Source organism: Varanus komodoensis, unplaced genomic scaffold (assembly GCF_004798865.1).
Source record: "Varanus komodoensis strain SLA01 unplaced genomic scaffold, ASM479886v1 scaffold48, whole genome shotgun sequence".
NCBI classification, from domain to species: domain Eukaryota; kingdom Metazoa; phylum Chordata; class Lepidosauria; order Squamata; family Varanidae; genus Varanus; species Varanus komodoensis.
The window spans coordinates 5799127-5825895 of NW_025336059.1; the positions used below are offsets into that span (position 1 = coordinate 5799127).

A 26769-nucleotide genomic window follows, 5' to 3' on the forward strand; every position below is an offset into this window, starting at 1 on the left:
CCGGATTTGTTTACAGGGTTGTCTGCAAGCAGAGCTAATTCATCAAGGCCTGTTTTGCATTTGCATGGCAAAACCAGACAAGCAACACCCAATTTCAGGGCTCATTTGCAGGAAAAGCAAACAGGTAAAAACATTGATCATGGCAGAGACAGAAAATATCGATAGCAGTGAAGGAATCATCATCCTGGCCCCATTAAGCACACAACCTTTGCCCTTTAATTTTAGGACATATGTTCTGAAATGCAAGCCATTCTCTTCACCTCCTTGATGCCTGATCCCCACCTCTGGCAAACACCCACTTTTTCCAAAGCTGCCGTTTTGTAAAACGACCGCTTGCTTGAAAGTATTGATTTCGTAGGACTGGATGGAGTTAGAATCAGGCTTGAAAAATGACCGTGCCTTGTCAATTTTGATAAGAAGTCAGATGGGGAAAATGAAGCGATAAATGAAGGCTTAAAGCCGGCCAAGGCCTTCTAATGGATTAGACCAAAGAAAATATGCTAGAGAACTATACAAAGTTTCTCCACCCTTGATCCCCATGGCTTAGGCCCGGATGGGGTTGTGCTTCTTCTCAAACAGGTCTTGAGGATGCGCTTGGGTCCAGTGCTGCTCTGCAATGAGCAGGCAGCTCTTGCCCAGAGTGGCTGGTGTGCCAACTGCCACCCTCCCTCAGCTCTGGCCAGGTTGATCTGGCCTTAATCACTCCCTACAAACATTGCTGGAACTTGCATTGTCTGGCGTGTTCCTTTATAGCTAGTGCAAACAGCCGCAAGCTGACTTTCCTCTCGTGCTGTTGCATGCCCTCAAGTTGTCTTTGACCTGTGCTGATCCCGTGAGCGAAAGCCCTCCAAAATCCCCTGTCCTTGGCAGCCATGTTCGGTGAGCTAAAAGCTTCCTTAATGGTATTGACCTGACTCATTCTTGGTCTTCCCCTTCTATCTTTGACTTTCCCTTGCATGATGGTCTTCTCCAGGGAGTTGTACCTTCTCATGATCTCTTTGCTTCCAGGGAAAGTTCTGGTTCGATTTGATGCAACCCACTTGTTCATCTTTCTATCAGTCCAGGGTATTTGCAAAGCTCTCTTTCAGCACCATGTTTTGAATGCATCCGTGTTCTTCCCGGTTGCTTCCTTCACTGTCCAGCTTTCACACCTATGCAGAACGATCTAGAATCCAATCACATGAGGAATCTTGGCCTTGGTCTCCAGTGAAATGTCCTTCCACTTGAGTTTTCCTAGCTCCTTTCCTGCTGCCCTTCCAAGACTCAAGTCTGGTGTGCATTCTAAAGACTGCAGAACCCCTGTTTTGAAAGAAATTTACTGGCTTCCTGTTTGTTGGCTCTGGAAGTACTTGTTCTTAAGCCCCAAAGAGTTTGGAGTTAGACTCTAAGTAAGACTACTTCCTCCCAAATGAATCACCCTGCATTCATCATATGAGGGCCTTTGACATGAGTGTGGTGGGAGCCCCACACTGGACTGGTAGAAACTCAGCCCAAACAGTTCTGATGTGCGCATTCCCTGGAGCATTGTAGGAAAATGTAATGGCAGCTTGGACCTGCCTTTGGAACACTGAGCTGGGGGGTGCGGGTGGGGGATATTCAAGGGGAAGATGTCAGTGGTGGACCTTCCCAGCACCCCACAGCACTGGCTGCTTCCCAAGGATGTGACGTGCTGGTATCCTGCACATTGCAAGTAAGGATGGAATAAGTAGGGGTGAACTGGAACTGAGAATCTGGTTTGTTGTGCTTGAAAGAGTTCATGCCCGCTTCTGATCATGACCCAACTTCCAACTCGGTTTCTGTAAAGGGGGTAGCTCAGAATGTGCATTTTCCCTGCTCATCCACTCTGCCTTTCCACTGGGCCCAGCTTGACTGGTGAGGACCGATGTCTCCTTTCCCCTGCCTCCTTTCCCTCTGGAGCAAATATATCCCCCATTTGCTCTTTCCTCCACTTTCTTCTCCAAGGTAAAGTATTTTTTTTCAGTTTGGGAAGTGTGTTGGGGAGGGGGGACTGGCACAGAGTAGGGGGGCAGCTGGAAATGGCATGTTCAAATATTTAAGTCCTCAAGATCTTTTCTGAGCACTCCACCTGAACACTCAAAATGCCCAATTAATTTTCAGATCAAGATGGAGTGTCTCCCCTATGATAACAAAGTTATTAAGAATTGGTGACATCTCCAGTCCTTACGGGCTGTCCACAATCACCATGAAGCTGCCAATTTCAACTTGATGATATTAAAAATTGACCCTTTGTGAAAGCAAACAGGTCTGCACCTGGAGATTTCAATTTTGCACGCATGCACGCACTCACAGACACACACACACACAGACACATCATACCAAACATCCAAATACATGTGATATACTTCAAGTTCGGTTGCTAGGAAGTCTATAGCAACAACAATTGACAAAGCTTTCACAGACACCAAGTCAAAAAGCAAAATCACTGTTGTGGAAGAGGAAGAAATATCTAGATGGAGCAGAGCGTGTGTGAGTCAGAAAACACAGATCACCTGGCTGCAGCAGGAAAAGCCACCAGCTAATCATTAGGAAGGCCTGAGGGACAGCCTTTAAAAGCTTCCGGCCAGCTTTCCAAGGGACCAGAGAAATTGCATCAGGGAAAGCTTTAGGCTTGTTCACCTGCTTTTGAAAATGTTTTCCTGGTTGAAATCTGCATCTGTTGGCCCAGATGGGGCTGAAGGAAAGATTGCTGGAAGAACCTGGGGGACGTTCTGGTAGCTTAAAAAAAAAAAAGGCTTGGGTAGCTTTGCTCAGTTGCATCAGTCATCAATTCATATTCCAGCCCAAATCATTCTCCAGGAACACGGCCAGCTGAAATGTCAGAGCCTGTGTGCAAGGACACAGTTTTCTTATGGGGCATTTTTCCGATGCTGGTAGGGATACTTTTCCGAAATAGAAAGTTGACTGTCCATTAATTAGGCAACTGAAAGGCGTTAGTGAGCCCATGTGGAGGGGATGGAGGGGAAGTCTCTGTGGCTTGGTCTGGGAATTCTGTGAGGAATGGCTGGGTTTCTGTTCCCTCAAGGATGCCATTGGGAGAAGGAGCACACACAGAAGGGCTTTTGGGCTGCAAGGGCTGCTGAACTCCAGAATGCAGGGTTTACAGTGTAAGCATGTTGGGGTGCTCAGGAGGTGGACCCCTCCTCAAAGTCCAGCAACACAACTGGGGAGGGGACAGAGCTGATTGGCTCAAGTGCAGAAGCAGCGGTGGATGTGGGAGGGGGCATTGAGACTGGGGAATCTTCAAAGGGAGATCAGCCCCTCCCCTTGGAGCTTGCCCCATGGCTAGGAGGCAGCAGGGGCGAGACGCCCAATTGGTTGAGAACCGTGTGGGAAAAAGGCATGCTCGTTTTTCAAGCTGGGCCGGGAGCAGGCTCATGAGGAGAGTTTTGGGAAGCCATCGCTAGGTTGGCGTCGGCCAACCTCTTTGTGTATTCTCAGAAACTTGACTGGATGATTTATGTTCAGGAGCAATAAGGAGAGTTTTGCTGAGAACAGCTTGAGGCCAATGAGGTCCAGAGGGAGGACACTGGCTTGTGACACTGCCATTCTTCTGCCGTCCTTCCTGACTGGCACCTTGGGTCAGGAATTGCATTACTTTCATGGGGGATGGAAGAATCACTCTCGGGGCAAAGCACTGCCCAGGACTATGATCTGAGAAGGCCTAGGCCTTGTTGAAGCTGACCGCCTCTGCATGTGGGTGGTGACCAGCAAGTCGATTGCCCCTCATGCATCTCTTCTTGCTGCAGGGTTTCTTGAGGAATCCATTTTTGTGAATTCCAGTATGAGCCTCCCAGCATTTGGTGCAGATTGGAATGCGGCTGTCTTCACGGGGTTTCTGTGTTGTGGTGAAAGCCACTCCTTAGCCACCGCAGTGCGTTTGAGTAAAGCTGCCACAGAGAGGCCGAGGCCCCCGTGTTTGTTCTCTGGAAAGCAGCTTGGAAGGGACCCTGGTTTAGATACAAGCAGTGGTGCCACCATCCATATTTTACTGCTTTGGTTCAGACCAATGGATAGTTCCAACCTGCACCACCTCAAGGGAAGAATCGGAACTGGGTCAACTCTGGAAGAAGCAGTCCAGGGCGGGCGGGCGGGCGGGTGGGTAGGAGCATCCAAGCCCATCATCTCAATTCCCCTCATTTTCTCCTTGCAGTGACTCTGCCAGGCTTGGGAGATCCTAATGACCAGGCTAAAGTCCTGACATACTCCCAGCTCTCAGAGTCCTGGTCTGATACTCTAACAAGACCACTTGATATGATTTGTGTAATCCATTGCCACTCAGCCGACCTGGTCTTCACCCGGCAGGATTCACCAACTACATGCGCAGCCCAGCTGGGGATGTGTTCAACCCGGAACACTACCACGTCAACCAGGACATGACCCACCCCTTGAGCCACTACTTCATCACCTCTTCTCATAACACCTACCTCATGGGAGACCAGCTGATGTCTCAGTCCAGAGTCGACATGTACGCTTGGGTTCTGCAGTCCGGGTGCCGATGTGTAGAAGGTGAGAACGTCAGGAGTGTCCTTCTGGGTCGTTCCAGCAGGTCCAGACTTCTGTTCGCACAGGGGCCAGCCAGCTCCTCAAGCAAAGCTCATAAGGAAGCGCCTGCTTGCCCGTGTCTCCCAGCAATTGATGTACACAGGCATGCTTCCTCTGGTGTCAAAAGTGCCACCTAGCCCTCCAACTCTAGCGCTTCCTGTGGCAGGGAAGCCCCTCCTTTATCTCTGCCCTGTGTTAAGAAGCCCCTCCTTTTATCTGTCCAGTCTTCTTAATGGGATGTCCCCACAGTCTAGCAGGGTCCAAAGGAACGTCTCCCTCTCTCCTCTCTCCAAACAGTGCCTGATTTTGTTACGCCTCTGTCATGATCCCCCAACTCACCTCTTTCCTAAGCAAAGCAGTCCTGGGTGTTCTAACCTTTCCTCCAAGGGGAGTTGGTTCAAAATCACCGTAGCTGCACTTTTTCCCGCTGTACAAGCATCCTCCTTTGGAGACCCCGCAGCACACCATCTCCCTGACCCACAGCCTTGCTATGATGCAGGCACCTCTGCGTTCCACAGTGCCTTGTTCCTGTCCATCACCTGAAAAGAAGAGGGATAATTAATCATAGGATACTGTCTTCATTCAGGAAGGAAACTGCCTCCTTCATGAAACCAAGGAGAATCCCTGTCCATCGGTGCAGATCAGGCCCAGGGGCGAAATCTGCTGCTTGTGCGCTTGGTGTTTCTCGGGTGACACTTGTGCGCTTGGTGTTTCTCCCCTTTCCCCCAAATGCCAGTCTCTGCCCATTTGTCCAGCTTTTGTGCCATTCCCTCCCCATGCTAAGAGGGTTAGGGTTAGTCTTTAGTCTTATGCGATAGCTCCTCGCCTTAGTCTTACGCAACCGCCAGCAAGAACGTCAAGCTACTATTTGCTGATAGTGGTGGCATTTGGGCCCTGCTCCTTTTGCCTACCCCTGGAAGATGGGCCCTTAAAACTTCTCCAAAAGGGAATTTGGATTCTCAAGCTGAAAATGCTTCCGTACTTACTCCTGGAGGCAGGGGGAAAACTCTTCTTTCTTCATGAGAAAGAACTCTCTCTACTACACTCTTCCTTTGCTTTTCTCCGTTCTTCAAGATAAAAACAACCCCACTGACTGGGGAGAAGAATGCAAACTCTGGATCTAAGCCTAAGAGTAAGTTTCTGGTTCTTTTTCTTAACAGTTGACTGTTGGGACGGACCAGACGGGGAACCCATAGTCCACCATGGCTACACACTGACCTCCAAGATCCTTTTTAAAGATGTGATTGAAACCATCAACAAATATGCCTTCATCAAGAGCGAGTATGTACACATGCGAATCCTCCGTTTTAAGGACCAAATGTCTCTTGGGAGTGGGGGATATTCAGCTGGTGGACAATTCTGGCGACTGATTCATATTACGAGACTTGTGCTAGGATGGTGAGGGATTTGAGAACAGGGAGGGGGGCTGAACAACTTCCCCGGTTTGGTCTTCCCAAACCTGCACAGGTCTTCTGCAGCCCCACCCCACTTGGGGGGCCTGGGAAGAACACCTGAATGGAGCTATTGCCTTGATTCAATGACAAGCAGAAAGTGAGCGGAAGCCCCCAGGGAATGCTGATCCTGGTCACTCCAGCTATTGGTGGTGTTTGCACGAGCTTTTGCCCAACCCTGCAGAGCAGGGGCATGGAGCAGAGTGGGCCCAGCAGGTGAGGTTCTCTTGAAGGCCAAGAGCAGCCACGGCCTGCCCTGAGCAAAGAGCGTGGATCAACCTTTCTGTGCTTCCTACCGCTCCGCTTGGATCTCCTTTCCCTCAAAAGCAGCACGATGAGCTTGCAGCCATACAGGGGGCCCAAGCCAACGCAGATGCCAAAACTCAGAGAAAGCCGGATGAGGGGCTGGATTCTATGGTCCGCTTTTCACCCCAGGCAGCAGTAGGGGTGGCCACTGATTCCGCGTGTTCGGCTGCCTCTTCAGCAGTGATGGGTGCAGCTGCCCCCTTGGTGCTCAGAGGCCACTGGCCACAGACGCCTTTCCTCCAAATTTCCCAGCTGTAGAGCTGCTTCAATGCAGTGGCGGGGAAGAGTGGTCCCTAGCGCTGGCCACCCTTTTCTGCTCAGGTTGCCACAGAACGGCCCTCTGTCTGTGGCATTTTAAATAACAGAAGTGGCAACTGACAGCCTTGGTGAGGAGCTGCGCCCCTGCCCTAGCTACATTTGCCCCCAGCCCCTGGACAGCCACCCCTGCTTACCCCAAACCGGGCAGTATTGCCCAGTGGTTAAGAGTGCGGGCCTGGACTTCAGGAGATCTGGCCGTCGTCTACACTCAGCCATCGGGTGGCTTTGGGCCCCTTACAGGTTCTCCGCCTAACCTACCTCACAGCGTTGTTGTGAGGAGAAAACAGCAAGGCAGAGAACCTTGGAAGCCACCCTGGGTTCCTTGCTAGAGGAGCAAAGGCGGTATCTAAATGCAATGCTGTTGGTGGTGGTGTTATTCCCTGTTTGGACACGTGTGAATGGCATAGTGAAAGATGGTGAGGGGTGTCGACAGCCCTGATGGTTGAGGACAGACTGCAAGACAATGGGACAAATAACCATTCGAATTAGCATCCCACCCAAGGCCCAGAGCACAGGGAAAGCCAGCTAAGCTATGAAACACCTGCCATTCCTTCTGGCCCTTTTCCGTCTGAGTAGCCTCATGGCTGAGCGTAAGCAGCCTAAATGTCCACACAGGGAATAAATTGGACGGTGTTTTCTGCTCTTTCTTCAACCACAGTGTTATTTACGAGGCAGGTTATCTCAGCGTTTATCACCTTGGAAAACTGGGAGTTTCAAAGAGAATTTCCGACGCAGTCAAAATGTGTGTGTGCAGCGTGTGCGGGGGCAGATGCTAGAACAGGGCTTAGCACAATTGGAAAAGGGATAATTAAGATGTGTTTGGGGTCAGCCCTGGTCATGCTGAGCTCGGGTTTAGAGATCACACTCGACAGGGGAGTGGAGGAAACTGTTGTTTACCTGGATCCCGCGATCCAGAGATAATAACCTTTTAACGCATGGATGGAGAGCTGGTCATGAAGGAAAGTGGAATTCAGGCTGCGCAGTCCCAAGAAAACCGGGCTGTCTTTGCACTGTGTGGTGAGAGGTGGAGAGCCAGTGTTCAGCCCCTTAGGACCCTGCTGTGCGAGCGGCAATGGATATTTGTTCGCATGTAGAGACGCGTCGCTTCTGCGCTTTCTCTTGAGCAAGCTTTCCTGGAGGACAGCAAGAGGACTGCCACTGAATGTGGAGCAAGGTCAAGGGACAGGAGCTGGAAAATGATTTTTATGTTTAAAAGAAAAGCACAAAGCATTAGAAAACTGAGCGGCCAAGCCTTCAGCCCTGTTGGGAACGAGTTTGGTGTGGCTCAGTTATGATCTGTACCTTGCAGCTGGATCCAGAACGGTGGTTTTGTCTGTCATCAATGCATAATTAATGCCTGACTTTCCATTTCTTGCTCGTTTCTCCCCCCCGCCCCCCCTTCCCACAGGTACCCTGTCATTTTGTCGATTGAGAACCACTGCAGTGTTGCCCAGCAGAAAAAGATGGCCCAGTACCTCACTGAAATCCTGGGGGACAAGCTGGATCTGTCTTCCGTGAGCAATGAAGATCCCACAAAGCTGCCTTCCCCGGAGAGTCTTAAAGGGAAAATATTAGTCAAGGTACTTGAAATTATTTTTCTCCGTTTTTATTTGTGCTGATTCATCCAGTCCTCTTCCATCGATGGCCATTTGTGGACCCTGTAAATCTTAAGTCCTTATTTCAGCTGCTCCCCCTGGCTTGTGGGTTGTCCATTGCAGGGAAGCTACATTTATTTACTTATTTGTCTAAATAAATGTGCGCCTGGCTATGCCTGAGCTCCTCTCTCTCTCCAGAAACTTCCTAACGTCAATCAGACTCTAATGTCACGTACCGTGAGGTCGGTGGGATTTGACTCCAGGGAACGTGGCTTCATGGCATCTCCCCTTTCTCTGCTGCATTTCAGGCAACCAATTCTCTCCGTTACCTCTGCTCTTTGTGGCTACAAGCTGGTGCGGTTGCAACCCCGGGCAATTACCCTGCAGCAATAGAAAAGAACTCTTCTTTGCTCTTGACAAGCCATCTCGTCTTATGGTTTGGCTTGATGTACAAAGGGGGCAAGCCAGACAGCCTCACGATCAGAATGTAGCGTTCTGGAGGGATCAGATAGGAAAAAAGAGAGCTTTGTCCTGTTGGGCAGTCCAAATGGTAAATCAGATGTTTTGGGCACTTGTGAAAGGTTGGGATGTTGAGTACACCAACATCCCAATGCTGACAAAGTCCAACTTAGAAGCAAAATAGGTTCTGTTTGTGAATGGAGCATGTGACCTTGTGTCATTCCGGCAACAGGGGGCAGCGTTGGCTGAACTTTTAGGGACTCCACAATTTAGGGGAAGTGAAATCCAACACCGGTCACTCTGGTGGGTGGGACTGGGCATTTGGCACCAGGGAGGACCCTAAGTGTAATGCCTCAAAATCTCACATTTCCCCGAATTTCCCAATGGCTTTCAACCCCTTTCCTCCTCCCCGCCGCCCCCCACTTCCCGCATGATAACCACAAAATTCAGGCTGAATGTTCTCTTGGCTCAGGACGAATAGTGACTGTGCTGCACAGAACCTTCAGAAAGGGTTTGGGAGGGAAGTTCTATTTTGCCCCTTAGGGGAGAAAATGAAAGGTTTGGCACCAGTAGGGCGGTGGAAGGAGGACGAGGAGAGAGGGAGGTCTGGAGGCTTTTGTAACTGTTTTTTTCACTTCTGGAGAGATGGGAAGGCATTGCTCAGCCTGTTTATTCTGCACAAGGAATGCAGTCAGTGCCTGCCTTTTCCCAGCATATTCTGGTTGTGAACTAGCCACCTTTGATGCGCAAATTTCTGTTCCTTCTCTCTGTCCAGTCCTCCTCCTCCTCCTCCTGCTGCTGCTGCTGCTGCTGCTCCTCCTCCTCCTCCTCCTCCTCCTCCATGAAATGCTTTCTCAGGTCCATAGAAAATTGCAAGGTGTTGGTACACCAACCGTGTGACAGATACAAGAATGGATCTGTGAAGTGTACCAAATTTTTATGTCTGCCGTTATCAAATTGGAGCAGTAGCAACTTCTTGCTTCTAATGCATATGTTGGTTTTAAAAAATCATAAGCTTTTAATAGACTGAAGCCAAAATAATGGAGTCTGGGTAACAGCCTGCAAAAGAAAAACGTATTTCAATGTCATTTGAAGGCACGAGGTCTTGGGTGGGCGGGGGCAGAGGAGCAGCGCTCCAAACCAGAAAAGCTTTTCGTTGTTCTTACTTATTCAGGGCTAATCCATCAGCAGGGTCGGCGTAAATGCCAAAGACGTTTTCAGGCAAAGAACGGTTGCAAAACAAAGGGCTCTAAGATAAAGCACCGTGCCGCAAAACGGCGAGCGTCCTGGTACATGCCCGCACTGGGACATTGGCTGCGGTTTGCCACCCTTTCCCAGAGGTGGGAAGAAGGCCATGGGCTCTTCCTGCAAAACAAAGCATCCAGAAGCAGATGAGTGCCAGAGGGAGATCTATACTAATCGTGCATCATTATCAGCTTGCTGCTGTCACGACTCCTGCAATCTCTTCCACTAAGAAACTTGGGAATGTGACTTTGGTGAAGGTGCTGAGAATTCTGCCAGAACTTGGCAGGATGAGCCCAAAGCTCTGGCTAGTCCAAACCGTTCTTTCCCCCGGTGGCCAACCCGATGCCTTCAGGGTGTCTGCAAAGCAGGGCATGAAAAGGACAGACTTGTTCTTGCTTGCTGGTATGCGCAGAGGTAGACTGCTCCGAGCCTGGAAGTTCTATAAGGCTGCCATGTTATAGGTTTCGGAACAGCTGTCGTGCTTGAGGCTCTCTTTTCATCAAATAATGAATGCCAGCTAATAGAGATCACCCCCTCTGGATAGCAGGGAATGTCCTGCATATACTTAAGACAGGAAAAAGCTGGCTGTGGTGTGGATGAGTCTCCCTTCTGGTCACATTCATATTCTCCAGCATGCTCCCAAGACTGGAGTGGCTGGCACGAAAGACATGCAGATGGTGATGCACCCTTGGACATTCTGAGCACCAATAAATTAGCACTATAAATAAAAGAGTGGAAAATAATTTTGCATTTTAATATCTGTATAGGCAGGCTTAACTATGACAGGCTGTGCCAATCATTATTATTTTTTGTTTTGGCAGTTCATGGTGTCTCAAAGAAAATGAACCCAGAAAATGTACAAACCTAAATCTTGCCTAGCCGAGGTTATGCTTCAGCCAAAGCTTTTTAGCAGTTATTTCAACCAGTGGGATCAGTTATCCATGGAAGTTGTAGAGGCTCCTCCCTGGAAGGGTTTTCCAACACAAGCAATGCCAAGAACATGGATCTTTGCATTGCTGGGTACCTTCCATAGCCTTCATCCCATGAGTCCTCTGGCTTGACAGGTTCCCCCTTTTCCTGTCACTTGCTGCTCTCTGGTGATGCCTCTTCTGGGGGTGGGAGGGGCCCTCTCTTTTGCAAGCATCTGGTTCCAGAAACTTTAATCTCAATTTCCAGCCTTGTCACACTTGCTCTTGGGCATGGTGTAAAACCAAAACAGTGCCCCCAGTCTAGCCCGACACTGCTACGGAGTAAGCCAGAAGGGATCCACCAAGGGACCTCTCCAGAGGGATCCATCAAAGGACCTCTTAGGATCTTCTGATCTTAAGCCTGCTTGATAGGGTTGTTGGAAAATAAAGTGTGCGTGCGTTTAGACTAAGTATGTGAATTGTTTGGAGAAATTGGAACAAATGCAATGTTTGTACGTATCTCCGTATTTCTGGTTAAGGTGTTGTTTCACCTTTCATTGACTCCCTTTTTCAAACTTAAGACTGAAAATGTTTTCCTCTCAAACTGATCTTTTGGGGTGGACCGTGCAGTGCTCTGCATACTTCATTTCCTCCCATTTCTTAAATCCTGTCTTCTGCTGCGGTCTGTTTCTAGATGATTGAATTTTGAAGTGCTGGAATCAATGGCAACTTTTTCCAGAATTCCCTGTTTAAAGTAACTCGTTTAGATGGGGCTTTGATAAGTGCTGGAAAATCTTCTCTCATCACAGGTAACCCAGTTAGTAGATGAAACTGCAGCTCTTCAATCGAACTCTTTGGATTTTGCGTTGAAGATTATCCATCGATAAATATATATCACCCTGTCTGATTTGCTTGTCTCCCTTTTGAGGGACTGCAGGAATGGAACCATCTGGATGAAGTTTTGGCTGTCGGAGGTGACAGAAATCCCACGGGGATAGGTTATTTCTGGCTCCAAATGGAGCAGCCATACATTCCCCTGACCCATCCTAGGCGCATGGGTTCAGATGCAGGTTCAAATTCCTCCTCCACTAGGGAGCTCACACAGTAAAGTAACTGGTCCATTACGCTTCCAATTCTGCCTACCCCACAGAGTTGCTATGAGGATAAACTAGGAGAAGGCACTAATTTTGTAAGGGATAAGAAATAAATACATGTGGCTGTACATCTGTGTTATTTATCGTTTAGTTTTTGCTGGGCAAAGAAGCCATCCATGCAAGACTTTCTATTGATTCTTTTTCAACTTTGTGCTGCTGCTCCATCAGTGTGATAATGCTGTTGCCTTTTAGGGGAAGAAGCTTCCAGCCAACATTAGTGAAGATGCGGAGGAAGGAGAAGTGTCTGACGAAGACAGCGCTGATGAGATGGATGATGACTGTAAACTAATGAATGGAGATGTGAGTATCGAATTGCAGAATGAAGCATGGAATACAAAAGTTCATAAAATACCGAGCTGAGACTGATCACCCCAAACACCATCTGTTTATAGGAGTGCTGCCTTTGCCAGATTGTTAACGGCAAAATACCCCTGCTGCCTTTTTTCCTGGGATTTGGGGAGTTTTTGTCCATTCAGAATGAAGGAAGAAAGTATGGCTACGCTCACCCTGACTGGCTACATGGCATCATAGACCATTGCCCTTCCCCAAATGGTCCCAAACAATCAGGGTTGCTGATCATGTGGCAACCCTGATTGTTTGGGAGCATTTGGAGAAGGGCAATGGGGCTGCTGGAGTGAAAAGCACAGCAGAGATCAGCAAGCTGGAACAGAAATGTGTTTCTCAACTGAGCTCATACTTAATCCATGGAACTACTAACTAGTGGCTTTAAATAGGGATTAGGCAGATTCATTCAAACTGAGGTTATCAATGCCAGTCGCTATGATGCCTCAGTGCTACTGCCAAGGATGCCAAGACACAACAGACAAATGGGGTTGTGATATCCTGCCCTTGTGTCCCATTCTGGCCTTCCTAGAGGCCTCCAGTGGTCTCTAGGGAGGAAACAGAACATTGACTAGATAGGCTGATTTTTTTTATGTTCTTGAGAGATTTTGTGAAAAGGTTGGGAGTCTCCTGAAAATACACCTGTGTCAAAGGTTCCTTTGTGAACATTTCTGGGGCGCAGAAGCAAGCCAACTTCTGTCACATGGCAGAGTGACATGCCTGTGAAGTGCAGAATGGGACGCATGTGGCCAAAGGCTGAGGATCAGCTATGCTTTCTTGTTCTTTCCATACAGAAGGCCCTGGCAAATCTAGATTTTAAGGAAGAAGTACCAAATCTCTATAACCTCCATCCAAGGGGATCTTCTCATTCTATAAAACATTCAATGCTTTTAAGGGCCCGGCCCTATGCAAGTTCAGGCAGAAAAAAATGGCTTACAACTCCCAGCATTCCCCAGCCAGCAATGAGGAATCCTGGGAGCAGGAGGACTTCTACTTTTCTTCCAGGCTTTTGCTTTACTCTCACATTTATCGGTACAATCCTTTTGTTGCCGGTTGTTCTTGGTTGTGGCTTTATACATTCTGCAGGATCAAGGAAGAAAAGTAACTCTTTCAAAACAGTGGACCTTGACTGGGCCATTTAAGGTCATGGACGCGGGAGGTCAAAATCTGGCTGAATGGCCCGCATCAGCCCCCAGATTCTGGCCCATCTACCCAGCACTGTTGCCGACCTGGTCTGACATGCACCAATCCAGCAGTCTTCTGCTTTTAAAGCAGGTCATGATTTGCATATTTTCCTTTTTTGGAAGACAGAGGAATTTGCATAAAATATGGCCACCATTTGCTCAAATGGGCAAATTGCAGCCATATTTTGAACAGAGGGAGGCCATGCTTTATGCAAATGGTAGCTGTATTTTATGGAAATGTCCCTGGCTTAAAAAAAATATCCGGATCGCAGCTGCATTAAAAGAGGAAGCAGCCAAAAACAAACCAACTGTCACCCAAACCAACCCGCTTTTGACTTCCAAATCAGTGAAGGGTACCAAATTCCACCAAGCACAAGAGGGTTAAGTTTTCCTGTGGCATCCATAGAAGACTCCATATGCAAATCCCTCTTGTTTTTTTAATCATATCTAATTCTACACATAAATTAAAATGAAAAAGCATATCATGAAGAAGAAATGTGCTGGGATAATTATTTTTCAATGTGTCGCTGTGGGAACACATTCCATGATGTAACTTGTACGCACACCCTGAAATGATCACGATCCAGGAGAACTTCATATTTTCTTTGGAGAAACACCTTTGCGGGGTGCATTGGTGAAGGGGACCTTTAACACCCCATCTGAGGGAAAACCTTGTCTGTCTTGCAGTCCATCCCTGATACATTTATGATGTTTGCTTCTCTTGATGGCTTTTTGTCTCCTTTTCTTTCCTGACCACCCTTTTGAAGTGGAAGGTATGGTAGAAGCAAATTGTTGGTCATAACATTTATTCTGCTTAGCTGTAGCACAGACTGCTCTGTTACCAAACCACGGCAGTGTGGGAACGATGCAAGGAGGCCGGGAAAGTCTGGTGCTGTGATGCTGCCTTGGAATGTTCATGGAACATGGTTGTCAAAGTCCCCGAACTCAAGTGGCACCGTGCCTTTTAGGGTAGCTGTCAAGCTTCTGTTTTGATGCATAAATCGCTTTGGGAGAATTACTCCTTGGCTTGGACCGGGGAGGCCAATCAGATCTCAGGACCAAAAACATGAGCGGAGGAGCAGCTTTTTTGTGGGGTGCCATCTGCCTGAGCCAAACTTCGGCCCTGTTGACATGGAACCCAGTTGGCAGTACAAGGCAGTTCACATCTTGAGTCTTACTCTCAAGAAAGAGAACGGTCAAGATCAGGGCCACAATTGAATACAGGACTGAAACCAGAGCGCTGAAAGTTGTTGGGCTCCAACTCCCATCATCCCTAACTTTGGCCATGCCAGCTGAAGTTGCTGGGAGTTGGAGTCCAACATCATTGCGTGTGTGTGTGTGTGTAATTCTTTCCTTCATTTTTATATGCCTTTATCTTGTCTTTGTATGTCCTCCAAGGAACCCCAAGGCATCTTACATGACCACTCCTCTCCATTTTATTCTCACAACAACCCTGTGAGGCAGGTTAGGCTGGGAGTCAGTCAACGGTGGTTTCCATGGTCAAGTGGAGAAAATAATCCAGGTCTCCGGAGCCCAACACTGATGGCCACGCCACAGTGGCTGTTGGAGGGCCACACGTTCCCCGCCCCTGATTTCAACCTTTAGTCAGCCCTCAGTTACTGTGTAGAAGCCCCCGAGCCAGCTTCTAGTCGAGGCACCTGCTGGACCGCTGTTCTTCCGGTCAGCATCAGGACCCTGGACAGCGCCCTGGAACAGGGCAAAGTCTTAGCATGCAGCTCAAGCCCAAGCAGCAACAGGCCTAGAAAGTCCTTTGTTTGGAGAGAGAGATCCCAACAGAGTCATTCCCAATTATATGCTGTTATCCTAGGTAACTGTTATGTTTTCCCCACAGCTAGCACACATGCTATAAAAGCCATTAATCCAACTTAAACCCTCTCCACTTCCCTGCTGTGACTCTTCCCAGGTTTAGTTTGACACACTGACCTTCAGCAGTGAGATGAGAAGAATTTTATGTTCCTCCTTGCAGAAAGGCTTGGAGGGAAGTTGAAGCCCCGTGCAGAGGAATCATTATTCCTTCCAATGAATAGCTGTCTCCTTTAGATTGTTTTAAAAGCGAGCTGATGAAAGCTTAGAATTGTTTTACTTCTTCATCTTCATTAGCGTTAGCTTGTAATTTGTTCTTTCTCTCTCTCTGTAGGTTTTTTTAACTTTCTGTAAACAGCACCTGGGTTTCCAGATGTGTTTGACAGTCCATGCTCTTGAGAGAGACTTTTAAAGCACAGCAAATGACAGCTTGTTTTCTGATGGAATTAATCGCCATCCTCTGAGGCCAATTAAGAAAGCATGAAATGCTCACACGCTAGGGCCTACATACACATACATGATGGGCTGCATGCTAAATAGCACACAGTCATGACATACAGAATGTGCTTCTATTTGTGCACAAGCTCCAGACCAAGCCAGAATAGAACACAAAGCAACAATTTTAAGCATTCCAATCACCGTCTGGGTATGATTCTGTCCATTGTTTACACAGGCCAGCAGGGTATTATTTCTGTAAGAACCAAATTTTACAGTTTCTGGTGCTCCTTCTCACTGTTTGAACCATACGGACATTCCTTCCACTCCTCTCTCCACTTGGTTTTCCAGTCGAAACCCACTTGGTTTTCCAGTCGAAACCCACTTGGTTTTCCAGTTGAATTTCCTCCAAATGTGCCACTATCTCCCTTGTTTGTTTTCTTCTCAGGATAGACATGGTAATTCTTGGCTCTGAGTTTGTGATGAGCATGCATATGAAAATGCATATACAGAATGCTGCAGTGCAGAATGTCCTGCTCAGTGTATCAGCCAACCAGCCATGGTCTTTCCAGGATAGTCCCTTCCATCTCACCACCACAATTATTCAGTACTCCATATCCAGTGAGCATACCAGTTGGTCCTAGTCCCCATTTGGCTGTTTTGAGTTCTTCTCCCCTTCCCCACTTAGTTTTTCTACATGCTATTTCTGCAAATACCAGGGTTCCCTCAACCCTTCTCCTTGATGCAATTTTGAGAACTGAAACCTGAAGAATTGAGTTCATTCATCTTATACAGGGCTATGGATATCCCACTTTGTTATTAAAACGAAGATAAGAGATCAGAGCACATTAGGAAGGACTGTCAGAGCATTAGAAATAACGCTAATGACTCTCCCAACCACGTGATCCTGTATTATTATTCCCTTAATGCAGCTATGAAACCAAAGGCTGTTCCTTGCTTCTGCAAAACTAGGAAGTGAGCCGAAAAGAGCTTCCTGTGATTGATGGGCCTTTGGTGTACTATTTGGGAATTTTATTTAATTCCTAATTTTAAGCTTATGTAAGAACTAGAGGCTGCAGCCTTTAACAAACTTATTTGTGAGTAAGCCCCATTGAATACAGTGGCACTTATAAGCTGGTAAATTTAAGTCACAAGACTCAACTGTAAACACCAGCATTTATAATCTGCAGATTGCTGCTTTGCATCACAGTCAGCAGCCTCGGTCACCATTTTGTCCTCATCACAAGATGCCTGGGCTTGCCTAGCTTTAAGGGATAGAATTGGCTATCTTGCACATGATTTCAACATTTAAACATCCATAAGTTGGGTGTGTTAAGATTTACCCTCTATATTGGCTTTTTCCAGGAAGACCAACAGTGGCTTGGTAACAAAGCATGACTCTCCAAACTTCTTGTTGCTCTCAGTAGGTTTCCCCCACTCCCTCCTTTGTTATTCTTGTTTGTTTCCAGTTTTACAAAGTGCTTTTTCAAGGTGTTCCCTTCCTGCCTGTTAGCAGCATTTCTGCTTTACGGCTATCGATAATAACATTGGGATGCCTTTCAAAAGGAATCGGTCCGAATGCTGGACTGATAAACAATGCTGAGGCATCTTTCGAAAGGAATCTTGCCAAGATGCAAAAAACCTGCCTCGGTCTTGGGAAGAAATGAGAAGCCATTCTGTTCTAGCGATGAGAACAGAATGGTATTTGGCTGCGTAGTGGAAAAGCCATGAATTATATCTACACTGCAGACCCCCACTGGTTTAAATGGTTTAACTGGTTCATTCCCTGGGAAACGCATTTCTTTTAAGGACTAGGACTCTCAAAGAGAGACAGTACTCAGCACTTCCAACCAGTCTAGAGTTCCCAGGAGTCTTTGCAGGAGGAAGCCATGACAGTTAAACTGGTTTAAAACCAATACCGTGTTTGTAGTGCAGAAATGCTTGATTGATACGAGCATGAGGTAGTTCGTGTTCCTAGTCTGTCCAGTGCAAACGTAGACTTTTGTTTTTATTTCTTTGCTACGTTTCTTTTTCTTTCTTCATTTTGTAATAGATGTTAATCCTTAATTAGAGGAACCAGAACTTCTGCGCCCTTGTGCTTAATTTCCCACATTTCTCCTTCTAGGCATCCTCCAACCGGAAGCGAGTGGAGAACATGGCAAAGAAGAAGCTGGACTCTCTGATCAAGGAATCCAAAATTCGTGACTGTGAAGATCCAAATAATTTTACAGTGACCACCATGCCACCTACCGGGAAACTTGGCAACAAGCACGAACTCAAGAAGGTAACATTTTTTGGGGGGGTGGAGGGCTGCTCCAATCCATCCAACCTCAAGGAACCTGCCATTAAGACCTCATTCTCAAGGTGCTGGGCTTAAGTCAAGGTTGGACCATTTCAGATGGCATTTGGCCAAATGCTTCTCTATATAAGTATACCTTGAAAAGTAAAAGCTAAAAGAAAAGGTACAGATCTTATCCATCTTTCTATAGACAGTATGATAGGCTTTCTTTGACGTTACAGGCCTTGCCACAACCAGCTGAATGGAGTTGGTTCAGGGAAGCCAACCAGCTGAAAGCTGTGGAAAGTCTAACATCTCTGAACCTGCTTCCAAACACTTGCCACCAGTGCTTTTTTTTGTCATAGAACACACCAGAACAGAGTTCCGGCACCTTTTTTCGACAGATTTTCCAAGATTTAAAAGTAACTTTTGAAAATTTGATGTTTGGTCCATGTGGATTTGAATCGCCCTGTCGAGCGTAGCAGGTCGGCGGCAAAATCATTAAAACGGTGCATGCGGGCTGCTTGTGCGTCGAGCCCGATGCGTGCGCACTTCGTCCGCGCTGGTTGCGATGGCGCTGCTCGGCTTGTGATTATTCATGTGGTCACACGCTGAGTGCTTACTGTGGGTGGCAACCATTATGTTTCGTTACACAACTGATGTGTGTGTCTGTGTGTGTACAGTGATTGACTACATGCGAAAGGTATGTAAATAATTTCATGAGTTCCGGCACCTTTTTTCTTACAAAAAAGGCACTGCTTGTAACAATGCCTAGCAGCACCAACACTAATAACTCAAATGAAATGTTATTTGGGTGTGTGTGTGAAACAGACTACCAAAGTACAGGCTTTATCCTTCAAAGGACAGCTGGTACCTAGTTGGGTCGAAGTCCAGGCCTAGGGTGACCACTTGTCCTGCTTTGTAGAGGACAGTGCTCTCTTTGAAGGGCTGTTCAGTTCAAAGCCTTCAAGGGTGCAATCCTAGGGCCTCCCAGCATTATCTGGGAAGCCCTAGGCTAGGCTGGAGCCCCAGGTGTGACCTTGCAAATACACTTTCAGGGCTGAGCAGGGACTCCAACTGCAGAAGAACTTCTCTCCACCCAGCATGGTGCTTTCAGGGTCAGCAGGACTCCAAGGATGGATGACCATCTTTGCACCTGGTGTGGAGTGGCTGGAGAGGGGTGCACAAAGGCACTGCTGACCTCCAGAGGATCTCAGTGATCCTTCAGCTTCTGCTGCTCTCAAGGACGGGAGAAAAATTAGAAGGCAGGGGTGGGCTGTCTAAATGTTTTGGAGGGCAAAGAGGGAAGCACAGAGGTTTTTGTCGTCTCAGCACCCCCTGTTCTGTTCATTGGATTCCCGTCATCCTCAGAGTTCAAAGGGTTTGGGGCAGCCACCTTGGAAGGCAGCCTGGCACATACCACAGCATAAAACCGGAGCACGGGTGCCTTCAACAACTTGCACCCAGACAGAACACTCAATAAGCAGGAAAGCAGCTCGCCTGGTCAGGCATGTTGTCTTTCTACTTCAGCTGTAGTTTGCACACATTTCCTGAGCTTAAAAAAATTAAGATGGCCCACTTAGAAACTGGAAATCTGGGTGCAGACTTGATTCACACCTGATCAAGTCAACACTGGTGTGTGGGGAAAAGCATAGAATCTGAAGTGTTGAATCCAGAAAATGCACTAGATTTTCACCCTGAATGGATTCATTGCAGAGCCCGTACGTACCCTTCCTTGTGGCCAGAGCAAGCCCCAAACTTTAGGATTAGGGGTGAGAGAACCGGGAATATTTCAGGACCTCAATACAATCCACAATTAATTAGGAAGGCTTCCCCCTTCCGTCCTTTTGGGTAACAGCTAAACCGCTGAGTGTCCATGCTCAAGGCAGAAACACAATGTCAGGGATTAAAACCTACAGAATCAGAGCCAGACTAAGTTAGTTCCCATCCAGAGGCAGTGAACCAAACAACGTTCTGCCAATTCATTTGAGGATCTGCCAAATGCTCTTTGGCCAAAATCTCTCTCAGGACCCTCAGGAATAAGAGTTCCACTCTTCACAATGTCCAGGAAGTGTGTGGCTTGTATGCTGAATTCACACTACGCACACTACGCACTTCATTAAAGGCCTCTCATAATAAAGCAGTAAGAAGCATGTGGGGAGAAGGCTAATTAACATAGAAAACATAGAAAACAGAGCGAGTCAGAAGGGGGCTCCCAGGCCATCTAGTCTGACCTCCGGCACCAGCCGGCTCCGCTCACGACATGCCCACCATGTGGACGTCCAGCCTTTAATTAAAGACGTCCAGCCTTTAATTAAAGTCCTTTCTCCCTTTATCCACATACATGTAGCTCCTGATGTACGGAAACACAAGTGCATGTATGTTCTAATTTGCATGAATTAATTCGTGGGGATTTTTACCCTGCCTTTCATCTTCAAGGCAGAAGTCACTTAGATCTGGGATTTGTACCATTTTTCTCCATCTCCAGCTGGAATGGAAAGAGCCGTATGGCAGGTGAGCCAGGCCAGGGCGCTGGAAGAGGTGTTCTCAGCTAGCAAATTGGTGGGGCAGTCCTGAGACAACCGAGCTGCAAACTGGAATCAGTTGGTTATAGGGAGAAAAGGGCATCGCAGCTGCTTTTCGAGTCCTTTTGTTGTCTCACATGCAAGGCATGCTGGGCAACCGTTCCACGCCACTCTGCGCCTGCCAAGGTAAACGCGAGCGCATCCTGGCCTACGCAGGGTGGCTCTTCCCATTAGCGCGAGTCATGCTTGGATAAATTAGGCTGTATTTTTAGAGCACCAGCATGCTTTTGTTTGAAAACACACACGCCCACACAATTCTTCGTTGCCTTTAAAGAGCAGCCAGTCTGGAAATCCATCTATTTTGGGTAGGTCTTTGGACTGCGTCAATGCTCTCTTTCTATTCCTGGGTAGCATTTCTTTTTCTTTCAATGTACATGGACAGCTTGAATGCCTCAGAGCTCCATTCGTCGGGTTTCTCACTATGAATTTCAGTTGCCTCCGCTATGAGGGAAACTGTGGGGCAGGAGAGGTTGGGAGGCTTTGCAGAACGAACGGAGGATCTCACATTGTTGTAGCGGTACCAGGACAGATTGATTCAGCAGGAAGGGTCATTCGTCCGAAAAGGGTGGTTTTGGCCACGGGATCTCCTCGGTGGGCAAGAGACCTGTGATTGTGCACATTAGCATGAGATGCTGGTTCGTTTAAAGGATTCTCCGACAGCAGCTGCAAGGAGGAAGGCTGGGGAAAAAGCCCTCTGAACGAGGGTTTCCCCCAGGTGATCTTCCTCGTACTTGTAATGCTGCAATGTCTCAAAAGACCAGGAAGCTGCCGTTCCGCCGGCCTGCTTCTCTGCAGTTCCATGGCCCACTTTCCCACCACTGATCAATGGGTGGATTGACTGATGGAAAGCTTTTATAGACCATCCCGTTAGTAGCGTCTCAGGATGGTTGACAATAAGCACAGATTAAAAAATGGCACAGCATCCAGCAATTCACTATAAAATCACCATGAAAACCAATCAAACTTTAAAATAACAGGGGAATAAAAAGGGTTTTGCCTGGCACCAAAAAGAAACCTCTCTGGGGAGCATATTCCACAATCGGGGTGCCACCACAGAGAAGGCCCTCCTCTGGGTATTCTCCTTCCTAATCTCCTTCAAGGAGGGCTCCTGGAGCAGGACCTCCACCTCAGAGCTCAAGGGGCAGGCGGACACATAGGGAAGGAGGCTCTCCTTCAGGTATCCCGGATCCAAGCTGTTTAGGGCCTTATAGGTCATCACCAGCCGCAGCACTGATGTTCCAGGCAGGACTTCGGGTGGGCCAGATGGCAGTTGTGCAAACAGACCTCGGGAGGCAGCGATAGCCAGCTGCTTTGACCTGTTGTTCCATACCACCCACATGGTTGTACCCAAGCCAGAGAGCTTCAGCAGTATAGAAACAACATGAATGTGAATTGAATGTGACAGGCCAGGAGCGGCAAACCTCTTTCATCCTCAGGCCTGAATTCCATCTTGGAGAATTTGGGGGCAGCTCCTTTCCATGGGTGGTGAGACAGAAGGGGTAGAACCAATATTCCCAAAGTATTGTGTATTTTCGCATCATGCTCTTCCAACCGACAACTGAACTGCTGGTTCGGGATGGAGGAAAGACTCTGCCAAGGCGGGGAGACCACCCAAAGATGATCAGCTGGAGCTGGAGGGAGGACCTAGAGAAGGCTGGGTTCCCCGCCCCTGGGCTGGGCAGGTGCTTGGAAGCTCCGGCAGAGTTGCCCATCTCCCGGTGCGCTGGAAGACGTAGCAGCTCAAAGCAGGTTGCGGGTTCCAGTCGTACAAGCCCTCCTGGGCATGCGTAGAGCGCTTCACCCAGGGTCCCCTTCTCAGTGCTCCCTGCAGTATCAGAGACCCAGAGCAGCAAGGTCATCCCGCACCAGCGTCCAGGGACCTCCTCGCAATCACCCCTGGGAGAAATCTGCTTGCTTGCTTGCTTGTTTGTTTATTTTTAGCGCATCCCTTTTCACTGTTTTCGGAAAGCACTTTGCAGCGGTGAAGCCAGGTGCGTAATCATTGTTAATCCTGACTGATCGCCGCGCTCGCCTTTTCTGCTCCCGGAACTGCCGAGCTCTCCGCATCCGTGAGGTTTTTCTGGCATCCCCCTTAATCATGACACATATTTATCGTCAGCCCAGACTGGCCATTGTTGGTGTGAGTGCTCCATCCGAGGCACGCGGGGCAACGAGGCGAGGCAGACTGGATCTCTTTCCCCTGTGCTAAACCATTAATATAACTTCCCCCACGGTGCTTCTGTGGAGGGGAGAGTCACTGCCTTCTTGATCTACGGATATGGAGTGTGTTTGCCTTGCAGTGGGAGAAGGAGCAGCTGGCAAGATGAGTTCCACTTGCAGGACCCACCGTTAGCGGGAATTAATGGCTGCTTCAGCCCACCGGGAAAGCGCTCAGCATAACAGGCAGGGAAGGGAGAAGGGTTTTGCCGTGTTGCGTTTCTGCAGAAAGAGACTGCAGTCCATTAACCTCAGTCTTTCCTACTCTCTACCGTCTCAAGCAGAGCATTTTCCCAAGCTCAGCTGGTGATTCTGGGTGTGGATGCTGGCACTCCCTGAACACATTCCAGCCAGGAATTTCAGCCTCACCTCTTCTTCCGGTTCTGATTCAGACTGGTCAGCAGCAACCTGAGAATGCTGTATTTTGGGAGAAGCAGGCCTAGGTTGACACCCGTGTCTGCCTACCTGGGATCATCTTTGCTGGCTTTCGGCTGCTCCAGGATTCCAGATGGGCAGTCAGTCCTAGCCCAAGAGGAGATGCTGAAAACACAGCTTGGGACCTACTGGTTGTCAGAAGATCTGCTCTAACCACTGAGCTAGGACTCTGTTCTAACGGCAAAGGATGACCCTCTGTCAAGAAAAGTGTCTAGTCTAAGCGAAGTCGATGCAGACCAGAAGCAATGGCTTGCGTCCGTTGGGGTGCCATCTAGTGGCAGCTTTTGCAACGTGACAGCCGTCCAATGATTGGCCTACAGTTCCCAGCATCCCATGTGGGCCGAGAGGTGCAGAGGGTTGCAGAGCCATGCACCTGGAAGGATGCGGCACAGGGAAGGCAGTACTTTCAGGCTGCAAAGAGCGCTGAGCTTCTTGGCCCTCATTCTGGCCCAGCACTTGGGCCTCTTTCAGCGTGGCTGTAGATACTGGCACGTGCAGTCTTGCTTTCTAAGTTTCAGCCCCTAAAGTGGGCTTCAAATGTTCTAGGAAATATCCCACCCAGGCCTGCATCCAGAAATGTTTGTTTGTTTGTTTGTTTGTTTAAAACTTTTGTATTCTGTCCCTTATGCATGGCAACTCAGGATGGCCTGCAGCCATTAAATGTCCTGGCAAGGCGCTGCCAGGATATCAACCGCCCGCAGTTTGTGTGAGTGCTCCATCCATTGCATGCGGGGCAACAATAGAGCTGCCGGGATATTAATGGGGACCAGCAGGTTCTCTCATAGAACGCCGGTCCTCTCTCTGGCTGCCAGTGGAAGTCCGGGCCCAATTTAAGGTGCTAGTGATGATCCGTAAAGCCCTAAATGGCTTGGGTTCAGGATACCTGAAGGGGCGCCTTCTTCCACCCATTGAGAGCTGAGGCAGAGGGCCTTCTCTGGGAGCCCTCCTTGAAGGAGATTAGGAGGGTGGCTACCTGGAGCAGGGCCTTTTTGGCAGTGGCACCCCAACTCTGGAATTTGCTCCCCTGGGAGGTTCGCCTGGCCCTGTCACTTTTTTCCGTTTGGCATCAAGCGAAAACCTTTGCATTTCCCCAGCATTTTAATGTTCTGTTGGTTTTATTCTGGGTTTTATTGAGGTTGGATGCAGTGCTTCATTTTGTTTTATCTTTTCGGGGGGGTTTCCTTTTCTTTTTCTTGCAAGCTGCCCCAAGACGCTTGTAGAAAGCAGACGGCCTAGAAAAGCTTTTAACAGATAAATAAGGGAGCAGAATGACGTGTCGAAGGGACCTGAAGGGTTTAGTGCCACATCGCCAGAACCGTTTAGCTTAATGCATTTACCGGCTGGCACATGTCAGCGACTCCTTTATTTCAGGACTTTTGCCTCCTTCCATAAACTGGGCATAAGAGGAGAATCTGGAAAAAGTTGTTTTCCACAAGCATGGCCCCACAAGAAACTGAACATCCTGTTGTGCAAGCAGTTGTGTGTGGGGTTTTTGCAACCCATCACACTGCCGTGGGTTGCCTGTCACACTCAGGCAAATGGGATGTGCCATCAGTTGCACCAATGTAACAGTGCAAGCACTTTCTGAATCGAGAAACTTGGCAGCCTGAGTTTGCAGAACGGCACCCTAAGACGCTGTCCATCGGCAGGAGAAGATGTTGTTTTCACCAAGCCATGGAGAAGTTTATTTTTTATTTGCTTGTGATATTTATATGCCGTCCTATCGCAAAAGCCTCTGCGAGTTTCTGCATGCTGCTCTTAGAATTCGCAAAGAACAGCCATGCTTTGAGTCTAAAAAATCTAGGGAAGGACCCTGGAATATCCTGGTGGGGCTGGAACTCCCCTGTTCGAACAACCCTGAGCTTGACCCCCACCCCCAGTCTAGGAGCCAAACGGGCAAGACCTCTAACAGGCCTTTGCCATTTTCAAGAATGCAGATTGCATGGGCTGCATTTGTATTTCCCAGAACGAGTTTGGGGCAGGCAGGTTCGTGGCTTCAGCAGATGCTCTGGGAGATAATTGGACTGAATTCTTCCTAAATTCCTCTCTGCCTTTAATGTCACTCTTTGCTCTGCCCTGGCCTCTAAGCGCTCTCCTATCAATAAGACATTTCTGGCCCACGTTTATGAATGAAAGGGAAGGAGGACAAGTCTCTGCCTCAAGCGACTCAATCGGGAGAGGCCTGTGAAAGCAACAGGTTTAATCTGGTCTTGGATTATGCTTTCTTCCCTTGCTCTTTGACTTCTTGGAGGAGAAATGAAAGTGATTTTTCATACCTGTCAGTGCTCTCCTCTTTTGGTTTCGCTCTGCTCCCTGTTGACCTTTTGCTGATCCTTTTAATTACCCGAAAGGCGTGCTAATTTTGCATCTTGCAGTGGAGTTGGCCTGCACCAGCAGCTCACCCACCATTTGGTAGTTTTCTTAAAGGCTGTGACTGTATTTTGGTACGGCTATCTGCGTTGGTAGCAGACTTATTGTGCCAAAGGGTGTCTTGATCTAAGATCATATAATTGGCAGGTGGGAAGTCACACTGACCCAGCATGGCTTAATTCCCCCACGGGGCTTATTGCCAATGTCCAGCACCATCTTGTGCAAACCTTGTGTCGTGGTTATTTGAGGGCGCAGACCTTGTCCTCGATGTGTTTGAGGATCACCCAACCTGTAAACAACCCACAATTCCAGATGTGCTTGGCAGGGCAGGTAAAGGCATCCAAGTGGCTGGACAGCTGCACTTGTGAAAGGGACCCTGGGGTGCTGGTCAACTACAGGCTAAACATGAGCCAGCCGTGTGATGCAGCTGCCAGGAGGGCGAACGCCACCCTTGGATGCATAGCCAGAAGCGTGGCTTCTAGATCTAGAGAGGTGTTACTGCCACTCTATACAACTCTGCTGTTCCTGCAGCTGGAGTATCGTGTTCAGTTCTGGGCCCCTCATTACAAGAGGGATGCAGCAAGATTGGAATCGGTGCAGCGAAGGGCCACTCGGATGGTGACTGGTTTGCAGGGGAGGCCGTATGAGACAAGACTGGGGGAGCTGGTCTTCGTGCCCCTGTGTGCCCCATTGGTCCCTGACCTGGCTCTGCAGTGTTGCTCATGACTGGACCCCCCAATAAAAATAGGTCCTTTGGGGGTGCATTCCCTGCCCTCCCCATGTGGGTCACGGGCCTTGGCATGTCACTGAGAATGCAAACCTCTGGTGTGCATGAAGTGCTGACGGGGATTGTGGGAGACAAGCTTCGTTTTCAGGCACGGCTGGACTCGTCCCAACAGCACGCCCCTTTCTCCACACCTGACATACGTCCTGCTGGAGCCGCAAGGACAGCCTCTTCCTCCTGCCATCTTTCCTCAAATAAGCGGGCCCCGGGTTTCCGAGCACTGCTGGGTGCTCCCCAACAGGACAGGTGGCCTCTCCTCACGTCTCGAAACACAGCTCTGCGTGCTCGAGATCTCCATCCCGTGCGAGCGGCCCTG

General features: G+C 48.5%; 1 protein-coding gene across 1 annotated transcript in view; it reads left to right on the plus strand.

The window, feature by feature from the left end:
• PLCH2 (phospholipase C eta 2) overlaps positions 1 to 26769 on the plus strand; it is a 94017-nt gene that overhangs the window by 30983 nt on the left and 36265 nt on the right. The window contains exons 7-11 of the mRNA XM_044445420.1: positions 4324 to 4527; positions 5724 to 5844; positions 8047 to 8218; positions 12192 to 12299; positions 17910 to 18068. Coding sequence (XP_044301355.1) covers positions 4324 to 4527; positions 5724 to 5844; positions 8047 to 8218; positions 12192 to 12299; positions 17910 to 18068 — 764 coding nt within the window. The remainder of the gene's footprint in view (positions 1 to 4323; positions 4528 to 5723; positions 5845 to 8046; positions 8219 to 12191; positions 12300 to 17909; positions 18069 to 26769) is intronic.